The sequence below is a fragment of the Triticum aestivum genome, chromosome 7A, assembly GCF_018294505.1.
Source record: "Triticum aestivum cultivar Chinese Spring chromosome 7A, IWGSC CS RefSeq v2.1, whole genome shotgun sequence".
Taxonomy (NCBI): Eukaryota; Viridiplantae; Streptophyta; class Magnoliopsida; order Poales; family Poaceae; genus Triticum; species Triticum aestivum.
In genome coordinates, this window is record NC_057812.1 from 679,957,290 (window position 1) to 679,979,661 (window position 22,372).

General features: G+C 50.6%; 1 protein-coding gene and 1 pseudogene across 1 annotated transcript; one reads left to right on the top strand and one right to left on the bottom strand.

Moving 5' to 3' along the window:
• Positions 1-22,372, bottom strand: part of LOC123153725 (uncharacterized) — a 75,411-nt pseudogene that overhangs the window by 14,369 nt on the left and 38,670 nt on the right.
• Positions 19,291-21,471, top strand: LOC123149264 (uncharacterized). Its single transcript, XM_044568895.1, has 3 exons — positions 19,291-19,501; positions 19,588-19,650; positions 19,768-21,471. The coding sequence occupies exons 1-3, from the start codon at positions 19,345-19,347 to the stop codon at positions 20,004-20,006; spliced, it is 459 nt and encodes a 152-aa protein (XP_044424830.1). The 5' UTR covers positions 19,291-19,344; the 3' UTR covers positions 20,007-21,471.

Genomic DNA, 22,372 nt, shown 5'->3' on the forward strand with positions numbered 1-22,372 from the left:
GGGCGTCTTCCACGGCTGCCAGCTCTGGCTTGGCCTCCGACCGAAGCATGGCCAGCCGGTCTAGGTCCAGCCCCGGATACCATGCCTTGACGAACTCCAAGGCCCGGCGCGCTCCAGCTCGGGCCGAAGAGCCCTTTCAGGCCTCAAGACGACGAGCCGCGACCTCCAGCCAGTCGGCCGTCAGGCTGGGGGTGCGCGGACCTGCATATCCGGCCACAGGGCGGCAATTGCTTGGGCACCGACACGCTGAAGCCGGCGCAACATCCGGTGAGCCGGCCGAAGGCGAGCCTCGATGCTCAGGATGTGCTCGTCAAGAGTTCGGGGGGCATCGGCAGCAATCTCTGCGCCCTCCGCCCTCCAACCTTCACGGTCAGCCTTGATGGCTTGGATGGCGGCCTGCGACTGCCCAGGGAAGAAGTCTGCAAAGACACGAAGAAACGAAGAAGCAAGTCAAAAACCAGGAGTCGGCACGATTTAAGTCGGCAGCTCGAAGAAAGAAAATAAAGAAACTCGCCATCACGATGTCTTCAATCTCGTGGAAGCCGGAGGACAGCAGCGCCTCCTTGTCAGACCAGGAGGAGCGCTCGCTTGCGAACTCGGCCAGGAGGGCGGTTTCCGTCTCCTCCGCCTCCCTTTGCGTCTTCACAAGCAGCTCCTTCTGCTCTGCCAATTGAGTGGCCAGCAGATCGCGCTCCATGGCGAGCTTGCCGCACTCCTCCTCTTTGGCGCGCAAAGCAGAGTTGGCGTCACTCAGCTGCTGTTGAAGAGCAGCGTTGGCCCGTGAGAAGAAGAAAGAAAGAAGGCGTCAAGTCATCAATAAAGAAGGTCGCCGGGGAGATCCGGCCCGACTGCTCAGCAGTCGGCTCGAATCTCGGGGACTACAGCCCGCGGGTGCACCAGCGCGCCCTCGCGAAGAAGGAAAAGGACTTACTCCGGCTCTTCGACAGATCGGCGGTTCGCTTGCCCAGCTCTTCAACGTTACGGTTGAAGGCAGTGACGCGGAGGTTGTGGTAATCCTGCGACGAACGTTTCAGACAAAAAGTTAACACCCAAAGTTCATCAATTGGAGTTCCGGGCTGCCTGCTCAGCAGCCAGCCCGAAACTCGGGGACTACACCCAGTGGGTGCGCTGGCGCGCGCGCACGGAGAGGAACAAGGAAAACAAAGGCCAAAGGAAAAACATACCCGGACGGCTGCCCGCGACGCCAGGTACGCCTTGGTGCAATTCTGGAGAGCGTCGCCCTCGGCACGAAGCTTCGCCTGGATGTCCAGAAGCACCTGGTTCAGCGGCCCTGTGCCGCCTCCTCGCACCCACCCAATGGGCGCGGCGCTCGTCACCTCGGCGTCTGGGATCGCCGAGCTGGCGGCGCAGGCTTCCAGGGGGCGGGGTGCCGAAGTCACCTTCTCCAGACGGCGGCGCATTGGCGAGCCGACTTGAAGGAGTAGCCTCGCCACGGCCTCGTCTTCGGTCGGCGGCACCGGAGGGCCCGCCGGCTGCTCGCCCTGTGCACCTTCAGACGCCGGCGGAGGCGCCGGCGGAACGTTCACATTCGGCATAGAGGGGTCACTGCCCTCCCCCTCCACGACGGGGTTCTCCCCGTCGGCTTCCTCAGTCTGCCCCGTGAACTCCGGAGGCGGTGGCGCAGAGTTCAACGGGGTAACGAGAACCGCCGACTGGCGGCGTGCGGCTTCCTCGGCCTGCTGCTACGCCGCGGCGGCGGCTTCGGCCTCCGCCCGTTTTTTCTTGGCGGAGGCCTCCGCCCTGTCGGCCTCCGCCTTATCCAGGCGGAGGGCCTCTTCTTCGTTGCGCTTCTCCTGCGTATTCCGCTTCGTCGCCTCCCGGAGGTCAGCAGCGGGGTCAATCCGCCGAGTGGTGGCGGACGTCTCCGCTGACCCCATGACGGAGGCGGCGGTGACCCTCTCAAGAGAGAAGGGAGCCCTGAAGCAAGAGGGGCAAGCAGAGACTTAGACAAAGTCACAAAGAAAGAATAAAACTTTGAAGACAGAATACTTACGCGGAGACCAATGGCGGCTTCTTCACTTCCTTACGGAAGCGGATGGCCTTCGCGGCCGCCTCGTCCCGCCGGGTCACCGCAGCCGAACCCTTGGGCTTCTTCGGCCGACTGCCGAACAAGGTTGGCACGGCCCTGCGCTTCTTTCCGCCGCCTGGAGCGCCCGGCGCGCCAGAAGAGCCCGCGCCAGGTTGGCTGGCTCCTGGCCGATGGCGAGGGGCGACTTCTCCCTCGGCGTCGTCGTCAGGCCAGTCAACGAAAGTGGCCGAAGGCCTGAAGTCGCATGCTGTCCCTCCTCCTCCCTCGGCGTCGTCCTCCAAAGCCGCCGCCCCTAGATCGGGGTCATCGACGTCGCTCTCCGCCCGGTCGGCGAGTAACTCGCGAGCCGGCCCCGAGGTGCCGGCTGGTGGGTGGAGGAGGGGATTCTAACCAAAGCCGGCTGGTCAAAACAAAACTCGGCAAGAAGAAGACAATCCAAATAAAGAAAGGAAAGGCGACTCACCACGGGCAGGGGGTTGGCGCGGGAGTAGGGCTCCTTGCCGAACCGCCAATCCTCCAGGAGCCTGCTGTCCGAGAGGTAGTTCACCATGAAGGCCACCTCTTCATGAGGCATGTCCTTGGTGCACATCCGACTTGGGTCGCGGTGCCCGCTCATCTGGCATATCATATGGGGGCGGCCTTGGAGTGGGAGAACTCGGCGCGAAACGAAGGCGGTCAGCAGGTCTGGACTAGTCAGACGCACTCGGAGTCGCGTGATGGCGCCGGCTCCTGCAGGCGTCAGTGACTTGGCCCGGTATGACCAGTTGGGCAGTCGTCCAGCCGGCGGGCCGGCTTCGAAAGCCGGCAAGTTGACCCAGTCCCCCCTCCCGGAGGCATTCTTGACGTAGAAGTAGGATCTCTGCCACATCTTCACCGACTTGATCAGCGAGATGGAGGGGAAGGGATTGTCGGCCCCCGACCTTCGCACGACGATGAAAGCGCCGCACTGAGCCGGCACGCCCGCGGCCTGGGTGCCGAGCTTGGAGAAGAAAAACTCCCCCCAGAGCTCGAGGGTGGGGAGGACTCCGAGGAAGCCTTCGCACATGGCCACAAAGGCGGACAGCAGCACCACTGCGTTGGGGGTGAGGTGGTGTGGCTGGAGGCCGTAGAACTCGAGGACGGACTAGAAAAAATTGCTCGCCGGCAGCCCCAACCCGCGCAGGTAGTGCGAGCGAAAGATAACCCGCTCGCCCTCCTGCGGCGCAGGGGAAATCTCCCCCTTCGGCGCAAGACGCACCTGCACGCGATCCTCGCCGGGGAGCCGACGAGTCCGGCGGAGGAACTCGATGTGGTCTTCATGAACTTCGGAGTCGTCCCAGGTGCCGGAGCGCACGGGGGGAGGCGCGGCGGCGGAGGAAGAACTCATTGCGAGCTGTCGCTGCAGCGTTCGCCGGAGGTTGGGCGTGCGGCGGAGCGAAGAAGAGAAGAGGAAGGAGGAGAGCGAGGAGCAGCAAGGAGGAAGAGAACGAGGAGTAGTGGGAAGGAGGAGCGCGCGTGCCCCCCTCTTCCCCCTACTTATAGCCTCGTGGGCTGCGAAACCGAGGGGGAGGACGTGGGGATTTACTGCGCCCACAACCCCATGACTACCACGATCCACGATAAAGTTACTGCGCGCAGTAACTCCACGGGAATCCCAACCGTACACCGGGGCCGCAGCGGATCCGCTCGGGCGCCGAGGCGCGGTAGTGGCGGGCCCCGCCTATGGGCCTGTCCCGTCGCGCGCGTAGGCTGGCAGGACGGCCTAGCCACGTGCCCTCGCTTGACAGGCCTAGAACGGGCGGCGGACTAGAGGCTTAGCTAGCACGCCACTTAAATCCTGCCGCGACGTTCGAAATACTGAGTGAGTCGGAATTAAGTGAGTCCGAGTTGAGCAAGTCCGACTCCTTCTAGTTGGCCCGGCAGAAGTCAATCAAAGACCATGTGTTGAGCACCCGGAAAGAGAAACTGCTAAGGCTTCTCGGCCGATCGTCCGTGGCGCCTCACCAGCTTCGGGGACTACTGTCGGAGTAATGGGCCACGGGTAGGCCAACCCGAGTCCCATAACCTTTCAAGACATCGGGGCAGGCTGCGCCCCTCAAGACCCCAGGACAAAGAGCCGCCTCCTGAGGAGTCGACGGCAAGGTGGCCGACTACCCGCTCACGGCCGAGTCCCAGGGATGACTTCCGGAGAAGCCGGCTTTGGGGAGTCGGCCTGCGACTCCAACAAATCCCATGACCTCATCAAAGGGGACGAGGCAGGGGCGTGGCTACAGCGAAGCCCATCCCCGCCCCTCACCAATGACAGACATGGCCACAGCACGCCGTACCCCGAAAGATCTCCGCGCGGTGTGGCACTGTTGCCATACCGGCCCTGACATCAGCACCGCAGGGCCGAATCCTGCACCCACGACGGCTTGTCTGTACGGCCTGGAGGCAGCAGGCTCCACTAGTCAGTGAGACCTCGGGAGACGGCAGGAGAACCACCAGTCAGACCCGTCGGGAGTCGGCCCGGGGGAGTCGGCCGAGCCCTCCCCCAGGGCCCACGTGCCATTAATCAAGACGTGATGGGGAGTGGCAACAGTGATCGCCCGCCAGGCGGCGGGGCTGTTGCCACGACCTCATGATCAAGCCCGCGTCATCAGAAGCACTGCTACAGTAATCAGCAACCGGCGAGACCACAGGGACCAATTGATGAAGATATCATCTTTCTTCAACACACACTACACAAGAATATCCCTTTGGAACGAACTAAGTCAGGCAAGCTTTTATCCTCCAACTCTCCAAGTTGTTGTCTAGCTTAATCAACTAGCTCAGGGATATCTAACACCGATTCTTGGAGAAGGGGTGGTTTACAGGAATAAACCAACTTGATCACGAACTCAACATAGCGGTCAGGTGACAACCTGGTAATACTTCCGAGAAGATATACGGAAAATCACGGACCACCGATATGTTACTAAGCTCGAGAACAATCTTGCTTTTCAGGGCAAGACGATATAATCAAATGAGCGAGGACTTGACGAGATCCTAACTCATTAAACGAAGGGTGCACCGAAATAAGGACTAGGTAGCACGATCAGTCTTAGAAGGATGATTCAAAAACCAACACGCTAAGAATGAAATTATTATCCTTTAGCTACCAAGCAACGAGGTTGCTGGGAGTATTGATTTCACACACCATGATTCACTTGTCGGCACTCCGGCTGCAACAACACGGAACCGAGGAATGAAAAAGAATGGCGAGAGGTATCACTATGTCAAGAATTCACAAAAGGTGGTGCAATCCTCATGAAATTCCTGTCATAAAGAAGGTAATACTTCAGGGTAGAGCAGACCAGAAGCTGGATTGTAACTTGATCTACGGAACACAACTACTTTGACCCAATCCTGGACATGGAAGAGGTACTGGAGTTTGTTTCTCCTAGTCATTCTGCGATAGAATGGCTTGACGGACCACAAGAGTAATAGGCATCGATAAATGAACGCACGCATACTCTTGACTATCAATTGATAGACGAGGGTCAGAATGCAACTAAAGAGAACAACTCAAAGGAACATATAATTTTCTGAGTTGTGGATGCATAGGTTAGTATGTCGAACCAAGTTCAACATATTTCTTCCGGATAACCCATGCAGAAAGGTAGAACTGGCAGAGTCACGATTTATGAATGGAGAACTCCTCAAGAATAATCCTGTTGTGATATCTCAGTTCACGAGGAACTCCTGCCATACGTAGTTCATGGTATCTGGAAGAAGAAGATACCACGGACTTCAAGGACTATCGCAAAGGTTACTAATATACTAAAGGCACTAGCAATTACTATCAACAAGAAGTAGGTAGAGTGAATCTCGGGTTCAAAACCCAGAAATAGAATACCTACTGCTAAGTAGCACCACGGGATGCTTTCGAGGGTAAAGGCCAGAATCATCACACCGGGACACAAATCATAGCTAGATTACTAGATGATCCTCTAAGACACCTAGGGTCATAATAATATCTCCAACATAAGTGTCAAGGCAATAGAATACCTCAACTCAACAATTAGTGTGATTGAGCTGGCATAAAGGAACATCGAAACCAGAGTGAAAGGATTTTGCAAAGGCATCAGATTATTTAGAAACCTGGGATGACTCGGACAGCATAACGGCTGTAAATGCTCAGAAAAGATTTGAGACATTCACAAAAATGGTGGCGTAACCACTTAGAAGCACAATATCAAGGTTTCGAGATCAACAATTAACATACGGAAGTAGTAGGAACTGAACTGAGACTTAAATCCAACAATCTTATAAGTCCACTGATTAGTAACACGTGATCCTGATAGAAGAAAAGATAGCCTAGTTCTTAATCCCCGTAGGAAAGATAAGATGACTCAGATCAGAAGGGCATAAGGTATAAGGAGTAAAAAGAGCCTTACGTTCCACCCCACAATCAATTCCCTTACATATAACTAAAGCATTTCTAGACTCAACTTCGACCAGTTTGGCTTGGTAATCCTACAGGCAGTCAAGCTCTGATACCAACGCTGTCAGGACCCCGACTCAATGCCACATCGATCTAGCATGTAACACCTCATATCACTTTGCGGCCTCACGCACGGTATTCCCACGGGTGTCGCCTTACCTTAGCCCGGGACCGTTTGCGCCTTTTGGCACACGTATATGACAGTGTCGCTAGCATCCATATGATAAGGAGCCCGGGCTGACATGGCTAGTCGTAAACCCAAAGTGGCACAGACTTACAGGGACAGGCATCCATGACCCAGCATCGAACGTGTCGGTCATCAGCGAGTGAATCCAGGCTGTAGCACTGGGCTAGCAGGACTCCGGTGAACCGGGCTGTAGCAGGCTAACAGGACTCCGGTATTCATCGCGTGACATTTCCCCGAAGGGACAGACACAGGAACGAAGAAGGACACATGCCGGCCAGCCTAAGTGTTCCGGAGCAGTAGCAAGCTACCATGGCTCGGTGGAAACACTAGGAGACATTTCCCGGTAAGAGAGGCTACTAAGGATAAACAACTAGATGGTCAGATCCCACACATACCAAGCATTTCAATAACATACACACAATATGCTCGATATGTGCAAATACAACATGGCATCACAACATGACTCTACGACTCAAGTAATTTATTCAATAGGCTCCGAGGAGCGAGATATTACAAACATGGGTCTCATGACCCAACAATCAGAGCATACAAATCAAAGCACATGCGGAAGCTATCATGTCTGAGTACAGACATCTATAAATGAAAAGGCTGAGAAGCCTGACTATCTACCAGATCCTGCCGAGGCACAAGATCGTAGCTGAGGTAACAAGCTAAACGTCGAAGTCCACGCGGAACTACTAGTGAGACTGAAGTCTCTCTGCAAAAACATAAAATAGGCAAACGTGAGTACAAATGTACCCAGCAAGACTTACATCAGAACTAACTACATATGCATCATTATCAACAAAGGGGTGGTGGGGTTTAACTGCAGCAAGCCAGCTTTGACTCTGTGGCTAACCTGAACTACGACTGCAAGTAACTCTTTTGAGGTGGCGCACACGAGTCCACATATTCACCATATCAATACACCACTATGGATCCGCTCCCGTCTCCCTACGAGAACGCCATCCATAGCACTCACGCTTATCTTGCGTATTTTAGAGTATCCACTTACACTTGTCTATGAACTATGCAAGGGGTCCAAGTTTCCATATCCGAGGAATCCGGCTATTCGAATAGATGATGTTAACCCTGCAGGGGTGTACTTCTTCACACACGCTCTCGCCACTTACCGCCCTGTACACGTCATGTACCTCGGCAACCTTCAAGCGGAAGCCGGGCGAGGGAGTCGGCCACGACCTGACTAACCGAACAAGTCTCTAGTCCAGGTTTATCGCCTATTCGGGTTCCATCCGCAAGGAGATCCGGCCGGGGTGTCGCTTACGGCCCCAAACGATGTGAGCAGGGTTCCCAAGCCCACCATCCGGGTGCCACTTGGTACACCGTGCCACTGTGCCTAGTCTGTCCCAAGCCCACCTGTACTGGGTGCCACTTGGTAGACTACTAACACTACCTACAAACACCAGAAACTAGTTGCAACTCCTGGACAGAGGTCATGTTGATTAATAAGTCGAGAGAGCTTGGAGCGCCGGAGCCTAATGTGTGGTAGTAACTGATCATGGATCACAAACACAGAACTCAGTTCCTGAGGACGGCTGCAATGAGACAACCCACCATGTACTCCTACATGGCCTCTCACCGCTACCTTTACCAAATCGTGTTCACACACTTAGCTCACACACAGTAGGACATGTTCACACGCCTCTGATTCATCCCCGATGAATCAGACCTGACTCAACTCTAAGCAGTAGCAGGCATGACAAACAAGCATGAATGAGTAGGCACATCAGGGCTCAAACAACTCCTACTCATGCTAGTGGGTTTCATCTATTTACTGTGGCAATGACAGGTCATGCAAAGGATAAAGGGTTCAGCTACCGCAGCAAGTATCAAATATGTCGTTGTTGTCCTAATGCAGTAAAAGAGAGCAGGAGCGAGAGAGTGGGATTTATCGGAATGAACAAGGGGGTTTTGCTTGCCTGGCACTTCTGAAGATAACATTGAGTCTTCATCAGTGTCAACGATCACATCATCGGTATCACGTCTATCGAGAGGGGACAAATACCGGCAACACAGAAGGGAACATAATCAATGCAATGCACAATATGATGCATGATCATGACATGGCAAAATGAATGTGTTTTGAGCTAATGCAACTAAAACCAGATTAAATGAAGTTGGTTTGAATCCAAGATTCAAATTCAAACTCCATATGTGATTATTTAAATGCCCTTTAATTGATTTGTGCTAAACAGCAGCTATAAGTTGTTCTAACATGCATGAAAATGGTACAGATGGATTCCTTGAATTTTTCTGATAATTTTTCATATATAAATTATTTAATTTGGAGTTACGGTTGAATTTCTATGATTTTTAGAAGTTTTGGGCATTTTCTGGAATTTTCTGAATATAATAAAATAAACTAAATTCCAGAAAATGAATATTGCGTCAGCATGATGTTGGCATGACGTCAGCAGGTCAACGGGCGCCGTCCAGGTCAAACCTGACGTGTGGGGTCCACACGTCAGTGACACAGGAGCTAATCCCGGTCAAACCCAGCGCTGACTGGGGTTTGACCAGGGGTGGGGCCCACTGTCAGTGGCTGTGGGGGTGTCTAGTGTGGTCATTAGTGCTAATTAGGCGTGCCACATCGGCAGTCGCCGGAGTTTCGCCGGCGGCGACCATTCCGCACGGCGGGGGAACGCCGGACTTGCGCTAGGGGCATCGGATCGACGCGCCATGGGCACCAGGAGGTAGCCCGCGCCCGTGCGCATCTAGGGGGACCAACGGGAGGTGCGGGGGTGGCCGGGGTTCGCCGGAATGGAGCCCGAGGCGGCGGCCGGAGCTCGGGGTTTCGCGGGACCGGCGCTGCAGTGCACGGGAGGACGAATGGTTAAGTGCTTTGGGTTCCTCAGGTTGCGGTGAGCACGCGGGTGGGCTCAGGAGCGAGCTGCGGTGGCTGTGGCCACGGCCACGCCATGGCCGGCGGCGAGGAGCAATCGGCTCCGGTGAAAAGGCGGCTAGGGTACGGGAACGAGCGCGAGGAGGAGGGGGAATGGAAGAGTAGCTCACAGGGGTTGCGACGGTGGCCTCGGGGAGCTCGGGGAGGCACCGGAGCCGACGAATTTGACGAAGATGGCCGGCGGTCCCGAGGTTGAAGAAGACGGCGGTGGCGACGTTGCAGGGGCTCCCGCGGTGCGCTTCTCGGCGAGGAGGAAGAGGTGGTCGAGGCGGATCTCCTGGGTACTTCGGGTGGCAGTGAGGAGCACGGTGGCTACGGCGAACGGCGTCGGCGATGACGAGCTCCGCTCGGGCGCGTGCAGGGAGGAAAGCAGAGGAGGGAACGGGGTCCAGGGGAAGAGAGGGGAGGTGCAGGGGCGAGGGGAAGTGCGTGGCGTGAGGGGGAGGCTCGGGAACGCCTCGGTGGAAGCAGGAGGTGGCCGAGGCGGCATCGGCGCTCGCCACCGAGCTGCTTCGGTGCGAGGGGAGGAAGATGACAAGGGGGAGGAGGTGGGCTGGGCCGCCAGGTGGGGGAGCTGGGCCGGCTACAGGTAAGTGGCCCAGGTACGGGTCTTTCTCTCTCTCTTTTATAATTCTGTTCTGTTTTATCTTTTCTATTTTCTGCAATTTGTTTTTGATTTGATTTAAAATATCAAATCATTTTATAAAATCCTGGAAACAGTTATGGGTGTTTTCTGAATTATTTCAGTGACCCCTAACAATTTCCAACATTTATTTGAACATTTAAATTATTTATAGTATCTAAATGCCCAAAGTCAAATACAATATGGTTTAATTCAGTGACCAAATATGCCCTGCAAAAATATAAACCATTTTTGGTAGATGCTTCCACCTCAAACCAGAAATGTTGAACATTTTTAGAGGACATTTTGAGTTCAATGAAAAAGGTTTTATTTTGACCCTAGTTGAATTCATTTGGTGATAGGGCTTAGTCAATCCCCATCTCAGGTTTAAATGAAATTTAAACATGATGTAACACTCTAATGCATGCACTAGGCATTGTCAGAACTAGGGATGTGACAAAAGGGTTGGAGCCCATTAGCTCTAGACCAGATCATATAGAAGGGAGAGAGCTAGTCTTGCCCTCTCCTACCATCAGGAAACAGCTCAAGGAGCAACCATGTAAACACTTTGGCCATAGTGATCATGCGGAGACCCCGCAGAGCAGCAATAGGGGTATTTTCTCTCCGGAGAGCCCCGAAGCTGGGTAAGATTCGCCGACGTGCATGTCTTCACCTCATCCCGTTTCCAGGCACCGGCGATGTTCTACTCGCCCCCATCATGATAAGCCATCCGTTGGCATATGTCGCACCAAACCCCCGACAACTGGCCACGTGGGGCGTTTTCTGTTTAGTGGCCGCTCGATCGGTTTGTTTGGTGGCCGGTCGATCGGTCGGTTTGATGGCCCCTTCTTTTTCTGTTTTGTGGGGGACAGGGGATTTTCCTTTTTAACCGGCCGCTCGGTTGCACTAGTGGGCAGCCAGCCGCCCATTAGACACGTCCATTAATCTATGAGATAGGTGAATCAAAAGGCCCAGTTTTTTTAGCCTTCCTTTTATGATAGAGACGTGGGAAGGCTAAATTAATGCCAGCCTAGGCTTTTCTATGACTTAGATCCCATCAGTCAATTTTACGTTTTAAGTTACGGGCCCATCAGATTAACAGCCGGTTGTTTCTAATTTTTGTGGTAATTTCTAGCTAAATTCTCTTTTTTCTAGATGCATGTACTCATTTCCATCCGGCAAAAAGTGTGAATGGATGCATGTAGGTGGGACCCACCATCATTCATGCATGACATGCATGCAAACAGTTCTACTCGCCGCCAGGCCAAGCGCTGCCACCGCACAATGGATCCTACTTATAAAGAAAAAATGATCAAGCCCGCGTCATCAGAAGCACTGCTACAGTAATCAGCAACCGGCAAGACCACAGGGACCAATTGATGAAGATATCATCTTTCTTCAACACACACTACACAAGAATATCCCTTTGGAACGAACTAAGTCAGGCAAGCTTTTATCCTCCAACTCTCCAAGTTGTTGTCTAGCTTAATCAACTAGCTCAGGGATATCTAACACCGATTCTTGGAGAAGGGGTGGTTTACAGGAATAAACCAACTTGATCACGAACTCAACATAGCGGTCAGGTGACAACCTGGTAATACTTCCGAGAAGATATATGGAAAATCACGGACCACCGATATGTTACTAAGCTCGAGAACAATCTTGCTTTTCAGGGCAAGACGATATAATCAAATGAGCGAGGACTTGACGAGATCCTAACTCATTAAACGAAGGGTGCACCGAAATAAGGACTAGGTAGCACGATCAGTCTTAGAAGGATGATTCAAAAACCAACACGCTAAGAATGAAATTATTATCCTTTAGCTACCAAGCAACGAGGTTGCTGGGAGTATTGATTTCACACACCATGATTCACTTGTCGGCACTCCGGCTGCAACAACACGGAACCGAGGAATGAAAAAGAATGGCGAGAGGTATCACTATGTCAAGAATTCACAAAAGGTGGTGCAATCCTCATGAAATTCCTGTCATAAAGAAGGTAATACTTCAGGGTAGAGCAGACCAGAAGCTGGATTGTAACTTGATCTACGGAACACAACTACTTTGACCCAATCCTGGACATGGAAGAGGTACTGGAGTTTGTTTCTCCTAGTCATTCTGCGATAGAATGGCTTGACGGACCACAAGAGTAATAGGCATCGATAAATGAACGCACGCATACTCTTGACTATCAATTGATAGACGAGGGTCAGAATGCAACTAAAGAGAACAACTCAAAGGAACATATAATTTTCTGAGTTGTGGATGCATAGGTTAGTATGTCGAACCAAGTTCAACATATTTCTTCCGGATAACCCATGCAGAAAGGTAGAACTGGCAGAGTCACGATTTATGAATGGAGAACTCCTCAAGAATAATCCTGTTGTGATATCTCAGTTCACGAGGAACTCCTGCCATACGTAGTTCATGGTATCTGGAAGAAGAAGATACCACGGACTTCAAGGACTATCGCAAAGGTTACTAATATACTAAAGGCACTAGCAATTACTATCAACAAGAAGTAGGTAGAGTGAATCTCGGGTTCAAAACCCAGAAATAGAATACCTACTGCTAAGTAGCATCACGGGATGCTTTCGAGGGTAAAGGCCAGAATCATCACACCGGGACACAAATCATAGCTAGATTACTAGATGATCCTCTAAGACACCTAGGTCATAATAATATCTCCAACATAAGTGTCAAGGCAATAGAATACCTCAACTCAACAATTAGTGTGATTGAGCTGGCATAAAGGAACATCGAAACCAGAGTGAAAGGATTTTGCAAAGGCATCAGATTATTTAGAAACCTGGGATGACTCGGACAGCATAACGGCTGTAAATGCTCAGAAAAGATTTGAGACATTCACAAAAATGGTGGCGTAACCACTTAGAAGCACAATATCAAGGTTTCGAGATCAACAATTAACATACGGAAGTAGTAGGAACTGAACTGAGACTTAAATCCAACAATCTTATAAGTCCACTGATTAGTAACACGTGATCCTGATAGAAGAAAAGATAGCCTAGTTCTTAATCCCCGTAGGAAAGATAAGATGACTCAGATCAGAAGGGCATAAGGTATAAGGAGTAAAAAGAGCCTTACGTTCCACCCCACAATCAATTCCCTTACATATAACTAAAGCATTTCTAGACTCAACTTCGACCAGTTTGGCTTGGTAATCCTACAGGCAGTCAAGCTCTGATACCAACGCTGTCAGGACCCCGACTCAATGCCACATCGATCTAGCATGTAACACCTCATATCACTTTGCGGCCTCACGCACGGTATTCCCACGGGTGTCGCCTTACCTTAGCCCGGGACCGTTTGCGCCTTTTGGCACACGTATATGACAGTGTCGCTAGCATCCATATGATAAGGAGCCCGGGCTGACATGGCTAGTCGTAAACCCAAAGTGGCACAGACTTACAGGGACAGGCATCCATGACCCAGCATCGAACGTGTCGGTCATCAGCGAGTGAATCCAGGCTGTAGCACTGGGCTAGCAGGACTCCGGTGAACCGGGCTGTAGCAGGCTAACAGGACTCCGGTATTCATCGCGTGACATTTCCCCGAAGGGACAGACACAGGAACGAAGAAGGACACATGCCGGCCAGCCTAAGTGTTCCGGAGCAGTAGCAAGCTACCATGGCTCGGTGGAAACACTAGGAGACATTTCCCGGTAAGAGAGGCTACTAAGGATAAACAACTAGATGGCTAGATCCCACACATACCAAGCATTTCAATAACATACACACAATATGCTCGATATGTGCAAATACAACATGGCATCACAACATGACTCTACGACTCAAGTAATTTATTCAATAGGCTCCGAGGAGCGAGATATTACAAACATGGGTCTCATGACCCAACAATCAGAGCATACAAATCAAAGCACATGCGGAAGCTATCATGTCTGAGTACAGACATCTATAAATGAAAAAGGCTGAGAAGCCTGACTATCTACCAATCCTGCCGAGGCACAAGATCGTAGCTGAGGTAACAAGCTAAACGTCGAAGTCCAAGCGGAACTACTAGTGAGACTGAAGTCTCTCTGCAAAAACATAAAATAGGCAAACGTGAGTACAAATGTACCCAGCAAGACTTACATCAGAACTAACTACATATGCATCATTATCAACAAAGGGGTGGTGGGGTTTAACTACAGCAAGCCAGCTTTGACTCTGTGGCTAACCTGAACTATGACTGCAAGTAACTCTTTTGAGGTGGCGCACACGAGTCCACATATTCACCATATCAATACACCACTATGGATCCGCTCCCGTCTCCCTACGAGAACGCCATCCATAGCACTCACGCTTATCTTGCGTATTTTAGAGTATCCACTTACACTTGTCTATGAACTATGCAAGGGGTCCAAGTTTCCATATCCGAGGAATCCGGCTATTCGAATAGATGATGTTAACCCTGCAGGGGTGTACTTCTTCACACACGCTCTCGCCACTTACCGCCCTGTACACGTCATGTACCTCGGCAACCTTCAAGCGGAAGCCGGGCGAGGGAGTCGGCCACGACCTGACTAACCGAACAAGTCTCTAGTCCAGGTTTATCGCCTATTCGGGTTCCATCCGCAAGGAGATCCGGCCGGGGTGTCGCTTACGGCCCCAAACGATGTGAGCAGGGTTCCCAAGCCCACCATCCGGGTGCCACTTGGTACACCGTGCCACTGTGCCTAGTCTGTCCCAAGCCCACCTGTACTGGGTGCCACTTGGTAGACTACTAACACTACCTACAAACACCATAAACTAGTTGCAACTCCTGGACAGAGGTCATGTTGATTAATAAGTCGAGAGAGCTTGGAGCGCCCGGAGCCCAATGTGTGGTAGTAACTGATCATGGATCACAAACACAGAACTCAGTTCCTGAGGACGGCTGCAATGAGACAACCCACCATGTACTCCTACATGGCCTCTCACCGCTACCTTTACCAAATCGTGTTCACACACTTAGCTCACACACAGTAGGACATGTTCACACGCCTCTGATTCATCCCCGATGAATCAGACCTGACTCAACTCTAAGCAGTAGCAGGCATGACAAACAAGCATGAATGAGTAGGCACATCAGGGCTCAAACAACTCCTACTCATGCTAGTGGGTTTCATCTATTTACTGTGGCAATGACAGGTCATGCAAAGGATAAAGGGGTTCAGCTACCGCAGCAAGTATCAAATATGTCGTTGTTGTCCTAATGCAGTAAAAGAGAGCAGGAGCGAGAGAGTGGGATCTTATCGGAATGAACAAGGGGGTTTTGCTTGCCTGGCACTTCTGAAGATAACATTGAGTCTTCATCAGTGTCAACGATCACATCATCGGTATCACGTCTATCGAGAGGGGACAAATACCGGCAACACAGAAGGGAACATAATCAATGCAATGCACAATATGATGCATGATCATGACATGGCAAAATGAATGTGTTTTGAGCTAATGCAACTAAAACCAGATTAAATGAAGTTGGTTTGAATCCAAGATTCAAATTCAAACTCCATATGTGATTATTTAAATGCCCTTTAATTGATTTGTGCTAAACAGCAGCTATAAGTTGTTCTAACATGCATGAAAATGGTACAGATGGATTCCTTGAATTTTTCTGATAATTTTTCATATATAAATTATTTAATTTGGAGTTACGGTTGAATTTCTATGATTTTTAGAAGTTTTGGGCATTTTCTGGAATTTTCTGAATATAATAAAATAAACTAAATTCCAGAAAATGAATATTGCGTCAGCATGATGTTGGCATGACGTCAGCAGGTCAACGGGCGCCGTCCAGGTCAAACCTGACGTGTGGGGTCCACACGTCAGTGACACAGGAGCTAATCCCGGTCAAACCCAGCGCTGACTGGGGTTTGACCAGGGGTGGGGCCCACTGTCAGTGGCTGTGGGGTGTCTAGTGTGGTCATTAGTGCTAATTAGGGCATGCCACATCGGCAGTCGCCGGAGTTTCGCCGGCGGCGACCATTCCGCACGGCGGGGGAACGCCGGACTTGCGCTAGGGGCATCGGATCGACGCGCCATGGGCACCAGGAGGTAGCCCGCGCCCGTGCGCATCTAGGGGGACCAACGGGAGGTGCGGGGGTGGCCGGGGTTCGCCGGAATGGAGCTCGAGGCGGCGGCCGGAGCTCGGGGTTTCGCGGGACCGGCGCTGCAGTGCACGGGAGGACGAATGGTTAAGTGCTTTGGGTTCCTGAGGTTGCGGTGAGCACGCGGGTGGGCTCAGGAGCGAGCTGCGGTGGCTGTGGCCACGGCCACGCCATGGCCGGCGGCGAGGAGCAATCGGCTCCGGTGAAAAGGCGGCTAGGGTACGGGAACGAGCGCGAGGAGGAGGGGGAATGGAAGAGTAGCTCACAGGGGTTGCGACGGTGGCCTCGGGGAGCTCGGGGAGGCACCGGAGCCGACGAATTTGACGAAGATGGCCGGCGGTCCCGAGGTTGAAGAAGACGGCGGTGGCGACGTTGCAGGGGCTCCCGCGGTGCGCTTCTCGGCGAGGAGGAAGAGGTGGTCGAGGCGGATCTCCTGGGTACTTCGGGTGGCAGTGAGGAGCACGGTGGCTACGGCGAACGGCGTCGGCGACGACGAGCTCCGCTCGGGCGCGTGCAGGGAGGAAAGCAGAGGAGGGAACGGGGTCCAGGGGAAGAGAGGGGAGGTGCAGGGGGCGAGGGGAAGTGCGTGGCGTGAGGGGGAGGCTCGGGAACGCCTCGGTGGAAGCAGGAGGTGGCCGAGGCGGCATCGGCGCTCGCCACCGAGCTGCTTCGGTGCGAGGGGAGGAAGATGACAAGGGGAGGAGGTGGGCTGGGCCGCCAGGTGGGGGAGCTGGGCCGGCTACAGGTAAGTGGCCCAGGTACGGGTCTTTCTCTCTCTCTTTTATAATTCTGTTCTGTTTTATCTTTTCTATTTTCTGCAATTTGTTTTTGATTTGATTTAAAATATCAAATCATTTTATAAAATCCTGGAAACAGTTATGGGTGTTTTCTGAATTATTTCAGTGACCCCTAACAATTTCCAACATTTATTTGAACATTTAAATTATTTATAGTATTTAAATGCCCAAAGTCAAATACAATATGGTTTAATTCAGTGACCAAATATGCCCTGCAAAAATATAAACCATTTTTGGTAGATGCTTCCACCTCAAACCAGAAATGTTGAACATTTTTAGAGGACATTTTGAGTTCAATGAAAAAGGTTTTATTTTGACCCTAGTTGAATTCATTTGGTGATAGGGCTTAGTCAATCCCCATCTCAGGTTTAAATGAAATTTAAACATGATGTAACACTCTAATGCATGCACTAGGCATTGTCAGAACTAGGGATGTGACAAAAGGGTTGGAGCCCATTAGCTCTAGACCAGATCATATAGAAGGGAGAGAGCTAGTCTTGCCCTCTCCTACCATCAGGAAACAGCTCAAGGAGCAACCATGTAAACACTTTGGCCATAGTGATCATGCGGAGACCCCGCAGAGCAGCAATAGGGGTATTTTCTCTCCGGAGAGCCCCGAAGCTGGGTAAGATTCGCCGACGTGCATGTCTTCACCTCATCCCGTTTCCAGGCACCGGCGATGTTCTACTCGCCCCCATCATGATAAGCCATCCGTTGGCATATGTCGCACCAAACCCCCGACAACTGGCCACGTGGGGCGTTTTCTGTTTAGTGGCCGCTCGATCGGTTTGTTTGGTGGCCGGTCGATCGGTCGGTTTGATGGCCCCTTCTTTTTCTGTTTTGTGGGGGACAGGGGATTTTCCTTTTTAACCGGCCGCTCGGTTGCACTAGTGGGCAGCCAGCCGCCCATTAGACACGTCCATTAATCTATGAGATAGGTGAATCAAAAGGCCCAGTTTTTTTAGCCTTCCTTTTATGATAGAGACGTGGGAAGGCTAAATTAATGCCAGCCTAGGCTTTTCTATGACTTAGATCCCATCAGTCAATTTTACGTTTTAAGTTACGGGCCCATCAGATTAACAGCCGGTTGTTTCTAATTTTTGTGGTAATTTCTAGCTAAATTCTCTTTTTTCTAGATGCATGTACTCATTTCCATCCGGCAAAAAGTGTGAATGGATGCATGTAGGTGGGACCCACCATCATTCATGCATGACATGCATGCAAACAGTTCTACTCGCCGCCAGGCCAAGCGCTGCCACCGCACAATGGATCCTACTTATAAAGAAAAAATGACGGACTCTAAAAACAGAATCAGTCAACGGGCACGTAGCCAGTCCCATAGAAAAAGAAATCCTTCGCTTTGTCGAGTTTATCTGTCTGGAAAATTTTCATTGCCAGTTTTAGATTTTGTGCTCATTTTCTTTTTCTTAAAAGATAATACCAATGCCAGTAATTCATACTTTTTTAGAAAATTACATGCTCTTAATTTTATTCGGTTTTATTTCTTTGAAACTACACATTTTTGAATTTGTTGTCATTTTTATTTCATTTTTTTGTTTTAAAGTGTAATATCGGTGCCACTAATTGATTCTTACTCAGGGAACTTTATTATTTTGATTTTTCCAAAGTTTCTGTTTCATTTTTTCTTTAGGGGTAATAATAATGGCACTAATTCATTCTTTGTTTGAAAAATTCATTATTTCTATTTTTTATTTCCTTTTTTATTTAAGGGTTATACCAATGCCAATAATGAAGTTTCCTTCATTTTTGTGAAAATTCTACTATTATATGCTTATTCTTGCATAATATATGAAACGTAATTTTTGTGTAAACCGTGTGCAAATTTTGTCACGGTTTGTCAATAAGGGTTATACCAATGTCTATTTTTACTTTGACCAAACATATAAAAAAAGTCAACATTCACAATATCAAATCAGTAATGTTGGATTGTTATGAAATGTAGTTTCATATTGTGTTAATATTTTTTAATATAAATTAAATCAAACTGTATCATGTTTAATTTGACACAAATCTAAAACGCAGAGTATCCCTTTGCTAGGAAAAAGTGATTGACCTCGAATATCAGTCCATTGACATCTAGGCGGTCCCATTTTTCTACCCTCCTATACAAGGCTAGGAGCGGTGTCGTCCCATCATCTCTGTCACCGAGCCAGTAAATGAAGGTGTACTAAATGTGGCCTGTCTAACTTCCATGTCCTGTCTCATCTCACTACCATCAAAGCAGCTGGCTCTCTGCCGTTTCCACTGGCCACTGCAAGGAGAGGCAGCTAGTTTGACCACCGTTCCCCACACTATCTCACCGGGAGTTTCTCGCCGGATCGAGCACCGTCTTCCTGCCGCGCGCGGAGGTGAGCAGGATGGCCTTGCTCAGCGCGTTTTACCTGTCTGTACCATCTTTGTTGAGCGGAAAGATTGATTTGCTGCTTCTTTTCAGTTCACCGGAACCGGATCCGGCGGAGGGAAGCACGGCTGCCATTGCTCGCCGCCGTCTCCCAGGGTAAACCCGTCTCTCATTCCTCGCCAACTTGTTCCCTTGATTGAATCCGGCCGCCGAAACCGCCGGCGCAGCGCTCCGTCTTGGGGAGTTTCTTACGGCTGCCGCTTCTCCTTTCAGGTGACCCGAACCCGATGCGACGGAGCAGGATGCCGGACAGGAGAGGCGCGGCCGTGATCGACGACCTGCCCGACGACATCATCTTCGGCAAGATCCTCATCACGCTGCCGCCCAAGGACATCGGGCGCTGCCGCATGGTCCGCACGTCGTGGCGCAGCGCCACATTCACGCCGGAATTCATGGCCGAGTACCGCCGCCGGCAGCCGAGTACCGCCGCGCAGTTTCGTCACCCTCCGTGACGCTGCTGCCGCCGGAGCCACCAGCCAGCAGATCTGGCCCTTCCTCTGCAGTTGCCGTAAATCTTGCTGCGAGATTCGCCTCCATGCCTCCAGCGACGGCTTCCTCATCGTCTAGCGGGGAGACCGGTTCTACATCTGCAACCCGACCACCCGCAAGCACGCTCACCTGCCATTTCCCCGCCCTCCTCTGCCGCGCTCCTCCAGCATCAATCACATCTGCATACACGGCCTCTACCAGCACAAATCAACCAGGAAATACAGGCTGCTCTTGTCCCATATTGACAAGAAAGAAGCCACATTGTACGTCCTCACCGTGGGAGCCAACGAGTCGAGGAGCATCCAAGTCGTCATGCCAACACTGCCTTCGCCTTCCCCGGAACAAACGCGCTCCTTACTCTGTGCGCTATGCCGGTCCTCACCAGTCCACTACCGTGGCAATCTGCACTGGTTTTTGTACAAGTCCAATCTTCCTGGCAGCAGCAGCACCGGAGACATTATTGTGTTCGACACAGAAGCCGAGTCATTCCGCTGGATGAGAAACCCTGCCCACAACAGCATCATGAACAGGTTGTTTGACATGGAGGGCACGCCTGCTTTTCTAGGCACGTCGGCTCATCTCAACACCGCCACCACCGCCATGGATGTTTGGGTGATGCAGGACTACGAGGCTGAAACCTGGGCCTTCAGGTACCGGATCGACGTGTCGATGATAGAGGCGTCACGGCTGCTTGATTCAGCTTCTCCCAAAGAGACAAGCAAAAGGAATCTACCACTTGATTCAACAATGAGATTTCTCAGTGGGATGACTCCGCTTAATGAGCGCGAGCTGCTGGTCAGCTTTAATGATAAACATGTCTTGCGTTGCGACACTGACGGCAAGTTCTTAGGGCTGGTGACCATTGGTAAGAAACAGTATTGTATGGAGCTTACCGACCATCGCCTCCAAGAGAGCATTATGCCGGTTCCGTCCAGTGAGATGCAAGGAGAAGATGAGGATTTTCCATTCTCCACAGAGCATGACTTCTGAAGATAGTTCGGGGTTTCTTTCTGGTTTGTTTTGCCCTTGGAGCATCTACCTATCCTGTATGAGTCATGCCTTCTGTTCTTAGCTCTTCGTAAGTATTATTAGTACTGCTGCTAGAACATGTTATTTGGGATGGTCCCAGTAGCACCTATGCTATCATCAGTTGCCGCCTATTATGATGCCTTGAACACTGTTATAATGTGCTGAACAAGAGTATCTATCTATGCTATTATATATATCTCTACTGTTTGTGCCCAACATTTACTTTCAGTTTGCAGTGTTAAGAAGCACGAACCGCATTGTCATTAAAATAAGAGATTCAGACTTGGACTCTTGCTCATGCTCCTCTTTGAGAAAAACGCTCTTGTCAGACAAATGGCATTTTTAGTTTTTGAAATGGTTAGTCTGGATCTTTCCTTCCACAGCTCATAGGCTATGTTTGCTGATCAATATATTATACCACCTAGTGGTTCTGCTCTTTTGTTTTGAGACCATTCTTGCCAGGTTGTTACTTAATTGGCACCAGGTTGTTACTTAATTGTTTTGAGACCATTATAGCTCTGTGTGTTTGTTACTTAATTGGCACCAATTTGTGTCTGGTTGTTAATTCAGTTTGGCCACCAATTTGTGTCTGCTCCTGCTTATTTTGTTGTGTCAGGCATGCGTGCATTGTGTAGCTGTTGCTTAATTAGCACCCATTTGTTTTGCCTGGTTATTTACTTCAGTGTGGTCATTGTTGAAATTTTGGGCAACCAATTTGGTCCCTTGACTTCGGTCATTTCTCCTGTCTTTGTTATGTGCTGCTTTCATGTTTAGGATCTGGTGCTTTTCGGGTAGAAACACGTTATGTGCTCTCTTGGATCAAGTTCAGTGTGCTGGTTGTCCGGTTCATCTCCGTCTAGATAAAGATTTGTAGCTTACATGCTGACAATGTTACCCGGTTTAAATATACTTTCATGTGGTTCATGTCTGAGATTGCATGGAAAATCCATCCACTTCAGTGCTGTTTGTGTAATTTTTCCCGTGTGGACCAATCAAGCATACCAGTGAAATTCAGTACTTTCCCTCAAAAAGCGCTTCATCATGGGTTGGCTTTGAGAATAAGACTGTGGTTCAAAATCAAACTTTTCTTGGGGAATATATCACAGTGCAAGTTTGTGCATTCCCCATTGCTTCTATCCTAAAAATATTGGAAGCCTGTTGTATTTTCTACCCAAGCACACTCCCGGATTTAGTAAGCACTGAAATTTGTCGTGCATGTCTGCTTCTTCTAAAAGAGAAAAAAATATGATATCTTCCCAACATGAAAAATGCTGGTAGAAACTGACTACGCGCTTTTGTA